General features: G+C 43.8%; 1 protein-coding gene across 2 annotated transcripts in view; it reads left to right on the forward strand.

Moving 5' to 3' along the window:
- The window catches only part of ZNF592 (zinc finger protein 592), a 32,129-nt gene that overhangs the window by 11,779 nt on the left and 2,109 nt on the right, over positions 1-18,241 (forward strand). Inside the window, exons 2-7 of one of the 2 annotated variants that reach the window (XM_041468825.1) lie at positions 3,789-3,967; positions 8,508-8,684; positions 9,448-9,607; positions 12,210-12,488; positions 13,558-13,670; positions 17,053-17,221. In XM_041468825.1, the coding sequence (XP_041324759.1) occupies positions 3,789-3,967; positions 8,508-8,684; positions 9,448-9,607; positions 12,210-12,488; positions 13,558-13,670; positions 17,053-17,221 (1,077 nt within the window). The remainder of the gene's footprint in view (positions 1-3,788; positions 3,968-8,507; positions 8,685-9,447; positions 9,608-12,209; positions 12,489-13,557; positions 13,671-17,052; positions 17,222-18,241) is intronic. The other variant, XM_041468826.1, reaches the window with a different exon arrangement.

Consider the following 18,241-nt stretch of genomic DNA (forward strand, 5'->3'; position numbering starts at 1 on the left):
GTGGACTCCATCACCATCACATAACTCTGGAACAGCAAAGAGACTAAAACTGCTGGAATGTTTCTTTGCTCATGCCAGTTCTTTTCCACAGGCACTATCTGGGGCAAAACTGTGTTCTACTATAAATGCCCTGATTTGCAAACACCTCTGTGGCCACAGGGTTGGGTTTAACAGACAAACTTTTTTTTAGTATATATTTTTTTCAATCTGCACTGCATCTCAGTGAATATTTCTTTTTTTTCCCCTTTTGAAGAAGCTAATAAGTAAAAATGGGAATCAGCTCAAGTATTCCAAAACGGCTGAGCTTCTGAGCATTTGTCTGTGTGTGAATGTGACTTGTGGAAGAAAAGCCCAAATGAAATGTGGCAGGCAAACCAGAATTAAAGAAAATTTGTAATAAATAACTCTTGATTAAAGCGTAGGCTATGGGAGTATGAAAAACACAGACATTACACAACTGAATCCCGTCCTGGTAAAATGTTTTAGAAATAACTGACTAATGAATGTCTCAAATTGCTGCCAGACTTCTTTGAAAAGTCATGGAAAACTAGGAGAGAGATAAAAATGTGACATCTGGAACCAAGTTACAATTTCTCATACGAAGCAGAAGAGTTGCAAAAGGAAGAACCACTCCATGTCCCAGACTGGGTGTTTGGTGGGGAGCCCAGCATGGCTGCACACTGGCTCCTGACAAGTGCAGCAGCTCCTGGTGCAAAGGGATGAGCAGAACCTCCTGTAACCCTCCTGGCAGGATGTCTGGTCTCCTGTCTTCTGCAGGTGTTGAGAAGAGGACGAGTGTGAGCAGGAAAACACCTGTTATGTTTTTTTTTCTCTTACTGGAACCTTCCTCAGCTCTAGTATGCTCCTTGCTTGGTTCATTTTATTATACTCAGCCCTACACATTCTTTTTGCAGCCAGCCCTCGTGGTCAGCCCTTATCTATAACATGCTGAGTTACTGGGTTGTGATCATCAATCTTTGCTGTTTAACTTTCCCAGATACTTTGAGGTTATTTTGTAGAGCCAAAATGCCAGCACAACTTCCTGGGCACCTTTCTCTGTCTTACTCTGTCTTTTCTTCTAACCACTTACTTATCCAAGCAAACTCCTCTAATGTGGTGGTACCTCAATTTCCTCAAAATCCTGTAGTGAAGGATGTTGCAAAGCTGTTTGGAAAATCCAGGTGGCCTGACCCATTGCAGCTCAGATCTTCCTTACCCATGTGGTTGTGGACTCCTCTGGAGGGCCTGGATTGTTCCATGGGGCCAGAAGGGAGAAGATGCATTGACTTTTCCCAAGTCCAGAACTAATGCTGCTGGAGGATGAGATTTTCCTTATTCTTACTCATTTATCCTTGTGTCTCATCTCTCTTCTTTGTCTATTTACTGCCCAATGTCTTGGCTCTTCCACAAGACAATCTGAACTTGGAGGCTGGGGCTGTTTTATGTCCCCCTGTGCTGTGTGGTGTCAGTGTGGGAATCCTTCTAGCTCCTTCCCTGGTGCCTCAGGAGCAATGAATTAATTGAGCCTTATTCTCACTGAGTCTTGCTTTTTATTCCTGTATCATGTGTCTACATTTTCTGACAGGCCTAAAGTCGATAACCACAATTTTGGTGCCTCTTACTCACAGTCCCCAAACTTTTCTGGCCTATGTTAGCATGGTTTTGGTCCCTGTGGAGCCTTTCACATAACACAGGAGGTGATGGGAGCTGGCTGCTCCTCTGGCATCCCCAGGCAGCAGTGCCCAGGCGTGGAGATCATCAAATACTGAGTGGTTTTGGCATATTTTAGATCCAGCACAAGAGCACACAGGGTGCTGAAAATTCAGGTTTTCAACATGTGCTGATTGATTTTGGGAGCAGTGGGTATGACATGCGGGGGAGGAAGAGGTGAGCCTCAGACTGACTTAAAATCAAAACTAAATTGGCTTTGACAAGGCAGGGTCTGGAGAGAGTGTTTCTCACTGAGTTACTAGGGCAAAGGTGCTTTCAGCTTGTCGTTGTGGTGGCTCTGCCTTACATACTAGTTGAGATCACAGCAAGAAGCCCCATTTTAACAATGCCAGGGAGATAAATTCTCCATTCTTAAGCCAGTTAGAAAAAAATATCTTAAACACAATAAAACTGCTTCTACTTATTACTTACTTATTACTTACTGTTCTTATTTACTATGAATTTATTGCTTATTACTTACTTTTGTATCTCTTACTTGGGGATTTGAGAGTGCATTGGAGAATTAAAGGTCCCGCTCAGCTGCTTGCAGAGAGATCCTGGGGGATTTTGTTTCTCATTTTCCCATTCCCATGGCCCTTTTGCACTGTTTTTCTTTGCTGAAATTAGGGGACTTCTGCAGCATTTGAAAGGCTCTTGAGCTTCCTTTAATTGCCTATGGGTGTGTACATGGGAGTCTTACCATGTGGTTTTTCCACTAATTTCTCTCCTTCCTGGAGAAACAGTTTCTCCTCTAAATTTGAGTTGTGACATATCTCAGATCACGTCTGAAGTTTTTCATGTATTTGGCAATTTCTGCAGTTTTCACTTTTGAGTGCCTAATTTTTTATTCCCTTCCACCCCATGAACCTTTCAGGTTTGTCACAGCTTTGCATTTTATTGTAAGTGATGCTTTCTCTTACCTGCAGGGGTTTTGACATTTCCCTGATGGGTGTTATGTAGTGGAGCATCACAGAGGTGCTGCATGAAATAGCAATGATACAGAAAAGGGAATTGGCCATTAATTTAATTCTATTTTTGTCAGATTTAGGGGCTTCTGTCTCATGTTTCTACCCTGCCTGCCAGCAGTGAAGCCCATGGAAATTATTTTGTTAAATTACTTGATTTAATAATCCATAATTAGCTGCATGCTGTTGTTCATTCTTAAGTTAGAGGAGTGATTTTGCATGGGATGATAAATATTGGAAGACAGTTTTTGCTCCTGGAGGGCTCAGAGTGGGCTGGGATCTGCTCCAGCTCTACTCCTGCTCAGGCACCCTGCAATGTGCTTCCTGCAGAGGAGGAGTAGCTGCTCCCGGGCTTTGCAGGAGTGCAGAGAGTTGAGACACCTGTGGAAGGGAGCAGAGGTTGATGGCTGTTGAAAATGGGATGATACATCCACATAAAAGCTCTACTTGTCAAATAAATTATGCTTCTGCAAAGAGGTTTTGATAGTAAGCATGTGTGTAAAAATGGATTTCATTAAGGATGAAACAGGGAGAGAAAGAGGCTTTGTATTATTTCTGGTCATCAGGAAGTTTCTGTAAGGGAAACACATAGTTTGTGGTCTTGGAAGTTCAGATTTCATCTGATACAAAGAAATTTTGCAAGAGACACAGCAGTTGTTTTGATGGGGAAGGTGCACATCAGGACTGCACTGCCTTCAGCATTAGGTGTTTGGAGTCAGGCTGTAATTTTCCTCCTTTTTTGTTGTGTTTTGGTGTGTGGTGAGCACTTGTTGAGAAAAGTGCTCTCCTCAAGTCAGGAAATGAAAGTGCTGAGCATTCACAATATCATGAGAGCTAAGAGGTGAAAGAATTTGCTTTCTTTTTTTTATGGGGAAAAAAGGAAATAAAGCATAGAAGATGTGGTTTAAATATAGAACTTCTATTTGGGAATGGTTAGCTGTGGAAGATGTAGGGAAAAGATGATAGACTAGTTAAAGAGCTTTGTGGAGTTGATGCTGCTGTTAGAGGAGTATGCCTGTTCTTCCTTTAAACCTGGAAGTTTTCTAGGGTGAATTTGGGGGAGAAAAACCCCAAGCAGAGAATAACTAACGAATGTAACCTTTCTTCCATCAGACGTGTCAAGTGTGCCAGATGATGCTGCCCAACCAGTGCAGTTACTGTGCCCACCAGAGGATCCACGCCCACAAGTCCCCGTACTGCTGCCCCGAGTGCGGAGCCGTGTGCCGCTCCGCCTACTTCCAGACCCACGTCAAGGAGAACTGCCTGCACTATTCCCGCAAAGTTGGCTTCAGGTGCGTGCAGCTCAGGCTCCCTGAGAGGCTGGGATTTACACTTCTGCAGTTTGGTTGTGCCTGTCCCTGTCCTGGCTGTGTTCCTTCCCAGTTTGTGTGTCTTCTCGCTTGCAGAGCAGGAGACACACACACACCAATAAAAAAAGTCCTTGACTTAGGATAAACATAACTTAGCAAAAACCAAAACATCAGTGTGTTATCAATGTTGTTCTCATTCTGAATCCAAAACACAGCACTGTAGCAGCTACTGAGAAGAAATTAACTCTGTTCCATCTGTAACTAGGACATCCATCTCTGGAAGTGTTCAAGGCTAGGTTGAACAGGGCTTGGAGCCGCCTGGTGTAATGGAAGGTGTCCCTGCCCATAGCAGGGAGTGGATGGGATGAGTTTAAAAGTCCCTTTCAACCCAAAACATTCTGAGACTGTGAACTGTGTCTTACAGCAGAAATGAAAGTGGATGTAGCTGGAGCCTGGCATGGTTTTCTGCATGACAGAACACATTTGAAATGGGAAATAATTACTAACTGGATTTAAGGGAGGTTTCTGAGAGCAGACATTATTTTGTGGCGTCTTTGAGCTGAAAAGCTCTTGTATTGAATTCATGTTGCAGCTGGATGTCTCAGGATTGATACTTACAGCAAAAAGATTGCAGATCTTAATCCTGTAAATCTCCTTAAGGCTTGAATTTATATTTATGTCAGTTGTAATGGGCTGAGGATGTGTGCCTTTGTGAGAAGGGCACAGATTATTTCCTTCTATGCCCCTGTAAATCTCCAAACATTTCTCATGAGCTGAGACAGGTGGAGAAGGCTCCCAAGGCTCTGGATGTGGTACAATATCTTTTCTCCCACCAAACTGCTTGCTGTAATAAGATGTTACTTTTCCCTACGAGCCTTCCCTCCTTGGCATGTTTAGATCACCTGAGCTGCATGCAGCACAGTTCTTAACATGTGATTATTTCCTTGGGAGATGAGACTGGGTGATCTTTTGAATTTCCTTCAAGTTCTGTTTTTTCTCTTGGTTGCCATTAAATACTCTGAGAATTCAAACAAACAGGGCAATTTCTGCTCTTGGAGATGTTCTTTTAAGATGTCTGCAACTTCAGGAAGCTCTGCTGTGTGGTTTGGTCTGAATCACACTGAGGTTTTCAAGGCCTTTTTCTTTTCAACCGTGAAGACAAGAGGCACATAACAAACTAATTCTGAGTTTAATTATATACAGATAAGGTTTTTTAATGTGGGATCTGATTTGAGGAGACCCAGCCCACAACAAAGAATTAATTCCATCCATATTAAATGGCTGTGACACTGGGGCTGTTTGAAAATGAGTTAATCTGGGAAGGAGGAAAAAATATTTTCCCTGAGATGGAAAAAGGGCTATGGAGGAGATATCAAAAAATTAACTTGGGTTTGGTGCAGTTCTTGGGACTTCCATGGCACCTGGGAATCCAGCAAGGAGCTTCCATCTACCTGCAGATGTCTTTAGCAGATACCTACTCTCTGTTCCAGGGACATTAACGAAGCTCTAAACAAAGGCAAAGCTCACAAATTATGCTTAAAGATTTTATAGCTTTACCCAGCTTCTCTAAAAGCTGAATTTCTTTAACTTCTCCTCTAATTCACATCTACTGAAGCTCATCTGTGAAAGATGAGTCCACCAGACAGGGCAATGTCTGGCTATGCCATCCTTGTTATCCTGCCTGTCTCTGCTGCAGGGCTGATGTCACTGACATTGTTGAAAACAGAAGAGATAAATGCTGGTTGCAGAACCATATCTAGATAATCTGTGGCATCTGCCCTGTAGTCACGGAGTGACTTCATTCTTTTCTTTCACATTTCTTACTTGCAGAGCTGAAAAGCTGAGGAATTCTTTAAATCCCTCCCAGGATCAGCTTGACTTTAACTGCTTCTCTTTACGTCCCTATTTTTCTTGAATTTCTGGAGCACAGGTTTGGTTTAAGTCCTTATTCTGTCTCCTTTTCTGCTCATAACCCTATGCTTTCAATTAAATTTGGGGTATGGTTGTTTTATTTGGAGTTGAGTCATGGCTAGTGATTGCACTGAAAATGAGAATGGTCTTCTACAGTTAAAAATGAAACTCAACAAGATTGTCCTTAATGGTCCTTTCTTCTAGGCTCCAAGTGTCACCTTCCCCACTTTTCCCAAGCCCCTTCCAGCTGTCCCCACCAATTTGGGACTCATTTTTCTGCTTGGTACCATTTGGAGAATTGAGGGGCTGGAAGGTGATGGCATAGGAAGCGTTCAGAGGGTTAAGACAACATCTTGTAGCTGTTATCTCCTCTCACAGGGAGCTTTCCAAGACTTCCAGCCAACCCTCCTTGCCCTGAGGGATCCAGCAGCACTGGGGATGATAGCAGGATTTGCAATTTGCAGGAATTACATGGCAAGCCCCTTGACATCCTCCATCCACTTTGTTCAGCTAATTAGTTTATGAGACCTTGTCCTTCTGGCACTGGGATTCTTAATTACAACGTGGCTGTTGTTTAGGCTTCCATTTAGTGTAAATTAAATTAACCTGTGATCGTTTGACCCTGAGTTAGTGTTTGTTTCATTCCTCATTCTTAATGAAGCACTTCCCAAAATCAAGCATCAGGCAGAACCATCTCTTTAATTCAGGGAGTATTTATGGAGGAAGCCCCTTGGATATTCCTGGATGTACCAGGCATTCCTTACTGCTAGGATTAGTATTTGTTCTTCCATTTATACTTGGGGAATTCATTCTTCCATAATAACCTGGTTCCTGGTGTTACTGTATTAGAAAATCTCTCTCCCCCTGTCTCATATGGTTGAGGATCAGAAGGCAGAAGGCAGAACTACCCCAGCAGAATGTCTTCATGCTTCCCCAAAGGTCACACCAGCTTCTGTCACTGCTTCCCTCTTGAAATTTAAGAAAACAGCAATTCTGTGTTTTCTTAAAAGTGTGGGGGAGAGGGTTTGGCTCCTTCAGGCTGGTTTCTGCCTAATGATCTTTTGAAGTGCAACTTCAAAGCCTGGGCTTGTTTCCTAAACGCTGCTGGGAGGCTGGTTTGGAGGGAAGGATATTCCAGCAGCTTGTTTGTTTATGATACGGGCTTGGAGCAGTTCCAGTGCACCATAGCTGGGGTCCATCTGTGCCAGCAGTGCTGAGCACACATCCCCCCTCTGCTGTGGGCAGACAGCCCTCAGGGAAAGCAGGGAAATGAAGGGAAAACCTGTTTGTAAGGTGAGGAGGTTATCCCTTGTGCATCTCTCACATCCCACCAATGCAAGGTTGGCCCTTGCATTACCAGGCTGGAGTTCCCTGCTCTAATATCTGTACGTGCAGTGCTGGCTTAAGCAGAGTTCCACTGGTGCCATTTTGATGGGATATCCTTAGGAGAGGCTGTTCTGGTCCCAGAGCAGCAGAGGTGCACCTATGGGATGGCAGACCCTGTGGCTGGTGTGCTGGAGGCAGGTGAGGACAGGTGGCTGCATCCTCACGTGCTCTTGTAAGTTGGAGTGTGGCATCTCTCAGAGCACAGCAGGCAGATCTGGGGAGTGTTAAATGAGGTGAGGCTGCTGATTGTTGCCATCTTGTGGGAATAATAGGCAGGACCTGTCACAGGTATGTGTCTGGAGGAGAGGCAAGGTGGGAACAGCAGGGTGGGTGGCCCTGCTCTCCTCTTGGCCTTGTTTTCAGCTGCTGAGAACAATCCTTTTCTGCTCCTCTCTCTCTCTTCCCTTAGCACCCAGACAGTCCTTCCAGACAAGCAGTTTCTAGGCAGCACCTGTATCTAAATGATTTTAATGAGCTTTATCAGTTCCTTGGGTGTTTCTATTGCTGTTCTCAGTATCTTTGCTGTTGCTGTTGTGATTTTTCTGGAGCTCAGTGGAGTAGCAATTGCTGAAGATTTCCAACTGGGTATTCTTCCTCTTTATTTTGTACTGGGGTCTAACTGGTATTTGTGCTGCTTTTTCACAGAATCACTGAATAATGAGGTTGGAAGAGACCTCTAAGATCATCGAGTCCAACCTATGCCCTAACACCTCAACTAGACTATAGCAGCAAGTGCCATGTCCATTCTTTTTTTAAACACATCCAGAGATGGTGATTCTACCACCTCTTTGAAAGAGCATTCCAGTATTTTATTATTCTTTTGGTGAAAATTTTTTTCCTAATATCCAGCCTATACCTTCCTGATGTAGCTTGAGACTGTGTCTCTCTTTTTGCCACAGGGAGGTCTCGTCAGGTACTTTAGTCTTTCACTTGTGCCTTGTGCTGGAATTGGCTTTCACAGGTACAGGACTGGCATTCTGTTGAACCACATCTTCATTCTTTTTTAGGTTGTTTTAGTCGCTGAAGGTTTCTTTTATAGATCTTGTTAGTAACATTTAGCTGTGAGTTCTGCTCAGAATTCCTCCTTGACTCTTCCACATTAGTATGGTTGAACGGATTGAAGCAAGGACGCACCACAGCCTGGTCCTTCCATCTGTGCCATTCCATGGGTGTGATGGGAGTGGTGCTGTGGCTGTAACTCAGCTCTTTGTCATGCCTCCCCCAGGTGCATCCACTGTGGAGTTGTCTTCATGACCCTCGCCATGCTCAAAGTGCACATCCACGAGAAACACTGCGAAGTCTTCCACAAGTGTTCTTTTTGCCCGAAGGCCTTCAAGTCTGCTGACACCACCATGGCTCACGTGGCCAGCCAGCACCCAGCAGAGCCTCACAAGACTACTCAGTAAGTGTTTTGGCTTTATCTCTCCTCCTTTGCTGGATGGCTCCAGGATTCCCCCTTTCCCTCAGTTTTTTTTTTTCTATTTTTGGTTTCTGTCCTTGTATAAGATGATCTGCTGCTTTGTCTGCCAGCAGGGGTCTGTTCCAAACCAGAGCAAGCCTTGGTACAAACACAGTCTCCTGTGTAGGAGGAGAGGGCTTTGGTCAGGCAAGAGCTAAACATCCATAAAAGGAACTTAATTGTCACCTCTTTGTCCAGCAGGACCCTCAGTGGCACCTCTTGGTAGATGGCTCCAGGGCATCTGGCACTTGAAGGGAAGAGGAGTTATCCCAGTCTGTTGCCCCCAAAAATCACTAGAGAGAAGCCTCCTGATTTTTCTACCCTGTAGCTGTTCCCTCCAAGGCTTGAGCTAGTGCCAAAAATCTGTGCTTTAAGTGAGGAACTGTGGAAAGGTGGTATTGAAAGCAGTGTGTAGCTGGCTGATATGCTTTGTGTTTGCTCCCATCTGTCTGTGCTCATACACACGGGGTTATGCATATGCATACAAGCAAATTTATTTTTAGCAAGCTGTGGTATGTGCCTGAGGCATTTTGATGTTCTTCCCAGTTGAGTTACTGGTTCAGTTGCCCACGTGGGTGTGTGTTGACAATACATGGAGAGCACAGCCCTCCTCAGAAGTCCACCCCTTTGTGGAGTTGCTGAGATAACTTTTTACATTGTCTTCTTGAGGCAGAGAGACTGAATTTACTTTCTTTAATTGTTTAAGGGTGATCTACAAATGCTCTTGCGAGATGGTCTTTAACAAGAAGAAGCTGCTCCAAGAGCACTTCCAGCAGAACACCAGCAAGTTGTTAGTGGGAGTGTTTAAGTGCCCACAGTGTCAGCTGGTGTATATGCAGAAGCAGCAGCTAATGCAGCATGTCAAGGTAGGTAACTCTCTCCCTTACTGGTGCAAGATCTTATTTTTTGAGTTCACAGAGAATTTACATCAATCATGTGAAGCAAGTGGTTCAAGAAGTGGAAGATTGCTGAGGAATATATTAGTGGAAAATATAGACTACAGTGATGTACAGGATCTGGAAATGTCAGTGGAGTGGTTTGTGTTAGTTGGTCTTAATGCTGGCAGTTCTTCTCATCTAGATGCATTTTAGCTGTATGACAAAAACTTGTTTATACAGGTAAATCTCTTTGATTTTTAACTCTTCCAATTTCATAGAAGCACAGAATCACAGAGTGGTTTGGATTGGAAGGGACCTTAAAGCCCATCTCATTCTACTCCCTGCAGGGACATCTTCCACTATCCCAGGTTGCTCTGGGTGCTGTCCAATGTGTCCTTGAACGCTTCCAGGGATGGGGAGTCCCCAACCTCTTAAACTCAAGGAAAATAATTAAATTCATGTGGCAGCTTCTTCAGTTGGGAGACAGGAACAATTATTCTCTGCCCACAGTGTTACTGAATTTATATAGTGAAAGCTGAATCTGCCATTTTGGGTGCTCCCCTGGAGAGCTTTGGCCCCTTTGCAGCTGCCTCAGAGGGAGGTTATGTGGCATTTAACAGCCTGATTCCCTGCTGCTCTGAACGACACCAGGCTGCAAGAGGGGACTGAGAGAGGCAGAAGTGATTGCCCTGGAAGTACCAGCCTTACAGGTCTCATTATCCCATAAATGTAAAGGGACTACATTTTTCTGTTATCTTACTCAGGATGTTTTTATGTTCAGTGCCTAACAACACTCCACGAAAATCATCTCAGAAGATTTCTTAGTAGCATTCTGAAGAAAGAGCTTGTCCTTTGATGAGGGAAAAAAAGGACTTGTTTTTTTTAATCAGTGACTTTATTTTGTTTACACTAACACTGAGAAAGCCAAAAGATTTTTTTAGCTCATTCCTGAAAGCAAGACCCATTCAACACTCCTTCCTTGCTCTCTCCCCCATGCTTTTAACTTGCAAATCTGGAAGTGCTTTGCATGCAGTAATGAATTACAATTTGAAGCCCTCCTGTGAAGTCGATGATTGCTAATCTTGGTGCATTATAGCTAGGAAAATAGAGTTGAGATTAAGGCTAGAATCTTCAAAGAGATGTTCATCTCCAGTGCTAAAAAACTGGGGCTGAGATACTCACCTTGTGGTTCATTGTCAGATCCCAGCCCAGGGACCTGCCTGCAGCAGTTTGTGCGTCAGCACCCTGAGATCTTCACCACCAAACTTTGTCTCTTAACCTCTGAGGTAACCGAAGGCTTTTTGGCTGTGGCAGGGGAGTAATTTTACTCCCCCATCTCCTCTGAGATCACCTTCATGTGGTAGAGTTTTTAGGAGGTGCTGTCTAGTGTGTGCCTACCTGCAAAATAAAGAATCCATGTGCCTCCTCATCTTCCTCAGGTTTAGAGCGTCGCAGAGCAGGAGTTAGCTCTGCCTCCTGGTATTGATCCTGCAGAGAAATCATTTTCCCATGTTCCTCATTTGTTTTGCCCCAGTGGTGTAACAGTGGAGTAATGGGCACTCCAGAGATTTCCAGATGGGGAGAAAGGTGATGTGTGTGGGTTCTTGAGGAGCTGGCAGTGCTGTGGCTTCTGTGGTCATCAGCTGGGCCAGGTGCGAAGTACACAGACTTCTCGGCTGAGACCTTGTGTTTGGAGGTTTGTTTGGTGTCTAACCCACAGAAAGACTTCCAAATGCCTGGGGCTTTCATGTGTTGAAACTTTACCCGTTATTAATTACTGTGCACAATTAAACCTCTAAATTAGCCTTTTGTGTGGATGAACTGTTGTTCCTGGGGGAATTTCTTGAGGTTTCTTTGGTATGTTGCTCTTTTACTTGCTTTTGCTTTCCCACAGCTCTTCATTTTTAGATTATTTCCCTTATGTTCAATTTTCTTTGTTAAAATAACTTTTTGGGGGACTTTTGGATTTTGGCCTGTTGAATAACCAAAGAGCCTAAAGGCATATTCCTTATAAGGCTGGTTCCTGGCTCTATGCTTGGTTTTATATGTCGGAAGTGAAGTTTTGAACCATGAAAAATGTAAATATCAATAGATGGGGTGGAATTGAAGGAAATAGACTTGGAGAAACCTAAACATTTTCTCTTCCCATCCCTTGAGCAAAAATGAAGCAGCTTTAGAGCCTCCAGGATAGCAGCAAACATTTCATTCAGAGCTTACCAGAGCTCTGTGTTTTTAGAGCTTAGGCTCTTGAAATAATGACAATTGAAATTTCTCTTCCATTACATCTTCCCTGTTTAACCAGAGTTCCCAGGGCTCATCCAAAATGCTAAACAGGCAGCACCAAGGAGTGCCTGTTGTCATGCAGGAAACAGAAATAGAAGTTTCATGTTTCTTGGGAAGATCTCTTGTCAGGGAAAGCACTGCAGCAGCTTCTAGGAGAAATGGGAAAACATACAGGAGCAAGACAACAACACCACATTGTTTGGCCAGTGGGGATTTAAATAATGTATTTAAATAGTAAATGGTATTTATTTATAAATAAAGGTGTGAAATATGAATTACATGCATTTCCATTATTACTGTTACACAGGGTGTTCATGGAGTCCCCCGTAATCCTGAAGAGCTCTCAAACTTTCGGCAAAAATCTGAGAAGGCTTCAAGGAACCAGGTTCATACCTCACCAAAGGAGCTTTTGGTAGCCAATGGGACTTCCCCCTCTCCTCTGACGAGGAAAGACATGAGGGTGGAAGGACATAATCCTGAATCCAAGTCTAGACTGAGAAGAACTGGTTGGACTTGCAAGGAATGTTCACAGTGGATCTCTGATCGGGAAACCTATGTGTCCCACATGAAGAGAAATCATGGAAGGGTAAGGACTGGGATGAAATACTTGAGCTAGTGAGCTGGGGAGGAGCACCAGTCTCCTGCATTCCAGGCCCCTTTGCAGGGCTGTCATTAGAAGAATTGCAAATCTCAATTTTTTGTGTGTTTTATCCAGCTCAAGCTTTGCGTTGCCATGACCTACTTTTGTCAAGCTAATCCTTGTTGCTGGCAGAACATGGGCCAAGATGCTGTGTGCAGCCAGATTTCTCAGTACTTAGGCATCAGGACTTCTTTCTTGTTCGATATCCTGAGTCACCCAGGCATGAATGGGAATCTGGATCATGGTGTTTTGAGTCCTTCTAGCTTGATTTGGAGAGGGCTGGGTTGTCCCATTTGATGATGGCCTCACTTCAAGAGAAGAAGATGAGGGCAGGCTGAGTGCTGGATTTTCCCATTTGAATGTCACAGAAGTAGGAAATTGGACAAATATTTCAATTTAATACATATATGCATTCATTAAACAAGTCTAAGAAGATTTTAACTGGAATGTACATGCAGGTTATATAAAGGGCTGTAGAAAAATTTGCAGGAGGCTGGTTACAGGACAGACCTGAGGGGGATGTGGATATCATACATGGATAACAGAAAGGCCCATGTGATGCTTTGTAGCATCTTGCCCTTTTCTTGTGCTGAATTATGAGGAGCTAGAAGGGTAAAGTGGACTTGTACTTAATTGGGGTCCTGCTGCCTTCTCAGGCTAAAGGGACTTTCCACTGAGGGAATTCTGCATGGGGTCCAATAGTGATATGAACCACAGGAAAAGCATATATGTAATTCCTAATAAAAACATCAATAAAATCAAGCATGTGCTTTAAGTAGTCCTGGTTTTATAAGATCAGTGCTGCTATTACCCAACTGTAGGGCTGAATCTAAGTGGAATCTCAAAGTCTTAGTGATCTCTATCAGTAGAATTACATATTATAGAAGGGATATTTTTTTGCTTCTGAGAGGTAATGTCCAGGTGAAGAGCAGGTGAATTAGAATCCAGTCAGTGCTGGATTCATGGAATCCTTCCATGTCCGTGCTGTTGAAAGCTGTTTCTGTTTCCCTGCCAGTCCATGAAGAGATATCCCTGTCGGCAGTGCGAGCGCTCGTTCAACGCCTCCAACAGCCTGCGCAGACACATCCGCAACAACCACGACACAGCAAAGAAGGTCTACACCTGCTGGTACGTACCCAGTGCCACTCTGCAGGCTGCTTTTCAGCAGCAGCATAACCCTCTGAGCTTGGAAGTTGTAATAACTCATGTCTGCTGCTCCTGTCTACTCCAGACTGTGAGTTACTGAAGGAAAGTGAGGAGAAGAATGTGTTAGAAACACAAGAGACTTGGTGGCTAAAAAAGAGTGTTAAAGAATGTGTTAAACACAAGAGACTTAGTGGCTTTTTGACTGCACAGTCAATGTCTTTTGGAAACTTAAGGGAAGGTGTGGTTTGATATCTACAGGTGGTAAATGAGATTAATGTTTTGCTTTGTTGTGAAACAGCTAATAAAATATTGGGTCAGTCTTTCACTGCTTTGTGGTTGGTGTGGTCATGCATCACTCTTGTGCCTTCTCCTTGGGTGCAGAAGGTGTGTAAAATCCTAATAATGAACCAGATCTTGCCACTGCTGTAGAAGGGCAGAACTGACTGCACAGGCTGCAGGGCAATAGAGAATTAATCTGGGTGGAATTGCTTGGGAAGTCACACCACAAAGTTGGAAAATGGATCTGCAGACTTCAGACAAGTTATGGAAATCAGTGGTAAATGAAAATCATTGCTGGTCAACATATTTTAACTGTGGATACAATCTCAGTTAGGAAAAAGCCCAGTGCTTACAAATCTACCTTTATAACTGCTGCAGATAAAGTTGTTTGCTGAGTGACCTTGCAAAATTCCTTCCTGTCTCATTCCAAGACATCCTTTCTAAATAGGATGAAAGCACATTTGGGTTGGAAAAGAAGTTTGCAGTGATGCAGGCTGGGGGATTTTTCTAATTTATCTAAAATTTTGGTTTAATGCAAGCATTTCTGACGTGTGTTGTCATCACTTCACTGCACTCAAGTTGCTAAAACCTCATCTGAAGGGTACAAGCACATTCCTCAAGTACTGTGTTTCTTTGAACTATCTAGTGAGCCACAACAGCTTTTAGTAAATTGATACAGCATTGGCATTACCACTGGGAATACATTCCTGAGATATTTTTTCATCTAGAACTTCTAAACTTTCCATTTCTTGTAACTGCTCTGACTTGGAACCTCCGAGGAGATGAAATGTTGGCTCCTATTGTGTTTCATTCATCTTCAAGTTTGTGGGTGATGGTTTTGGGTGTTACCCTCACCTGATCTGTGTAAATCTGTTCTCTCTGGATCAGTTGTTTTTAAAGTGGAATGTTTCAGGATCAAAATGAGCATAAGATGTTACTGGGAAGAAGGATTTGTGTGGAAATTCCTGACAGCCTGGGATATGCCAGCCTGCTGTGTGCTACCTTGTTACTTTTCAGAACAACACACAGCTGTGCATCCACTGGTTCACCCAAAGGGCAGTGATCATGCCAGCAGAGAAAACACAGCTAGCAATCCAAGAGAATTGTGGTTGCATTTAATTCTGCAACTTGTGGTTGCTCCTTCTCAAAATCTGTTGATGAACTTTTAATTGGACAGCAGTTTTGCTCTCTTCAGTCATTGTAGGGCAGACTCACTGAAATCACAGCACTCTGCAGATGAAGCCTCTTCCTTGAAATACTCTCCCAGCATCTCCAAGAGCTGCTACTTGCCTGGATCTGAGATTTCTTGTCCTGTCTTCCATTTGATCCCTCTTAGCTTGTAGAGGACTGCTCTAAAAGTCTTACCCTCCAGTCTCTGCATTCCTCCTTGACTCTTTTCAGAGCTTTGTGAGGCATCACATGTCCACTGCTCCTCCTTTCCTCTGGTTCTGGTGTCTCTTTTCCTTATTCCTGTTTGGCATTTTGTATCACTCTCACCTGTTACTCTCTTCAGGGGTTTTGATGCCTTGACTTCATGTCACCCTTTTCTCCTGGGTTTCCGTGTGAAACATGAATAAAATCTGTCATGGATCTGGTTATTGACAATTTTTGTGACTCTGGCATGCTTGCTTGTAGGTGACCTTCCTCTGGCTTCCAACATTCCCAGCTGTGATTTCCCCTTTCTCCCCCTGCCCTGCTTAGGTCTCTGGGTTTGGATAAATTTGTAGGGAGCAACCAGTGATGGAGGACTTAGTTGAACACCCTCCTGTCGTGCTTGTCACTGGAGTTATTCAGGTTAGGCAAACATCTTTCCCTGCTCACATGAAAAGAATTCTAAATTAGGGCAAATTGCAAAATATTGTGTTGTGTATTTTCTTTCATAATTCACTTGGTTATTGTTTTCTTACTCTTCTTTTCCAAGTCTTAAGTACAAAGTGTTTGAAACACTTGATTTTCAACATGTTTATTTTTGATAAATACCACTTAATAACCTCTCAGCTCTCCTCCACGAAGAAGAAAAATTCCATCATCATTAAATATTGATTTAGCCTCTGAGCAATTCCTGTTAAAACCCAGAAGTATTCAATGAGCATGTCTGCATTTTCACATCTAGTTACTGGAAGATCAGTAGGAATCTTCTTCTGTCCTTTTAGAAGATGTCTTTGTTACCCACAGATGCTTCAGCTCCTCTCTGTTGCCCTTAATCCTGTCTCAGATGCAATTAGGGCACTTCAGGGGACTCTGGTGTCACTTGTCCTTGCTCAGGTCTGTGTGTGATGGACCTTCATTGTGTTGTGCTGGCAAAAACAGCACAGATACTCAATTTTGGCTTTCCCAGTGGCTAACAGAGCCCACTGTGCACTTGAGGGGGCCTGGCTTATGTCTGCAGGGCCTGGCACTTATTCCAGGAGATCTCAGTCATCCAGGAGCAAAGGTGCAGACAGCACATCCCCTTCACAGCTCCTTTTGGAGATGTCAGCCAGCTCTGGAGCAGCTCTGGAGTGCTGCCAGCTTCAAACATGAGTTACATATAAATGACATGGTTCATGAGTGATTCTGCCTAGATTGTTGGTATAGAAGTTGGAATTTCAACAGTTTGGTAAGAATTTTAACTGTGTTGTGGTACAGCCTGGTGGAGGTAATGCTGGTTCTCCTTGGGACTTGGGAGTGCTGGGTGCAGGACTGGGTTGTGCCTCATGCCTCCTAGGTGTCACACCAGTCACCAGCCCCCTCTGTGTAGTTCTCTCATCTCAGAGTCCGTGTTTGTTGTTCTCCCATGTGTTTTCCATCCTGATCATTTATCCTCTGGCACTTTCCACAGGGTGCCTGACCCCCACTAGTCCCTGTATTTGTTTAGCACTGTAAAGAAGACGTGCCCTACTCCCATTCATGAGCACTGTGGCAAGCTCCAAACCATTCTAGATTTCTCTCAGGGTAATGTTTTATTATTAATACGATGCTTTGCTGTGTATTTTGGTAACCTGATGGTACATTACTCACCAGAGCCTGTCTCTAATTCCACCTCTTTGTTTGACACATAACAAAGAGCATATCCTCTAATAAATTGTCTTTTTTTATTTCCAAGGTACTGCACAGATGAAAATCAGACATTTCCTCAGCCATTCATGCTGGAGAACCACATCAGCCTCATGCACGGCATCAAAAACCCAGACTTATCCCAGATGGCCAAAGCGAAAGCTCCAGAGAGAAACAGAGCAGAAGTAACTGATCCCTATTTTCATGGAAAATTAAATGTACAATTAAATGTACTTGGCGAGTAGCTGTTCATTCGGGGTGTTACGTCGAGCTGTGGCCTTGTGCCAGTCAAACCCTCCCAGCCCCAGGGCAGATCTCCTTCCCTCACTCCATTCCATCCAGCCTGGTTCCCTCTGGCAGGGTCAGGGTCAGCAGTGTGAGTGCAGCTGAGCTGCACCAGCACAACGTGCATTTGCATCTTGCATTTCTCAGGATTTTCTCTGGCATTTATTCAATCCATTTTGTAATTTAAGTTTGTTATTACCCTCGTTTTCCCCTGGTACCCTGTTCACTAGCATGGCACATTTTTCTTCTTTCTCCCTCATTTTTTCTGCTACTTATAAAAGATTTATTTTCTGTTAAAATACTTGCTAGATCCATTACCTATGAGAACTGCATTTTTCTTAAGTAGGAATGTGTAATTTTGTATAGCAGCTGTAACTGTTCTACTGATTTTTGTTTTGGATTGGAGTGGAGGGTTGGCTGCTTGGGCTTCTTTGCTCCATTTATTTTAAAAATACACATTTTGCATATCACTGCAGGGATATATATAAGCAAGTCATCCTCATGGGAGAAGGTTTTAAGATAGAGGGGATGAGTTACTGAGAGATGCCACTAGGACAAAATTGAGTGGAGGGCAGAATGTTCAGAGTTTAATCTGAGAAGTGTTGTCTGGGCTATCGACCACCCCTGTGTGCCTCAGCTGTCCCTCTTCTGTGGGCTCCTCCTTCCCACACCAAACTGAATTTTTACCCAGAGAGGTCATGCCTGCCCCATCCCTGGAAGTGTCCAAGGCCAGGCTGGACAGGGCTTGGAGCAACCTGGGATAGTGGAAGATGTCCCTGCCCATGAGAGGGTGGAACTGCTGGATGGGTTTTAAAGTCTCTTCCAACCCAAACAATTTCATGATTCCTTGACTGTAAACTATTTCCCCATCATGTTTCTGGCCAGCCAGCCTCTCCCAGTGTTCCTGTCTCACATCACAGGACAGCAGCTGAAATCCTGTGCACTGGGTGAGG

The sequence above is a fragment of the Pyrgilauda ruficollis genome, unplaced genomic scaffold (genome assembly GCF_017590135.1).
Source record: "Pyrgilauda ruficollis isolate IOZ18807 unplaced genomic scaffold, ASM1759013v1 scaffold23, whole genome shotgun sequence".
Taxonomy (NCBI): Eukaryota; Metazoa; Chordata; class Aves; order Passeriformes; family Passeridae; genus Pyrgilauda; species Pyrgilauda ruficollis.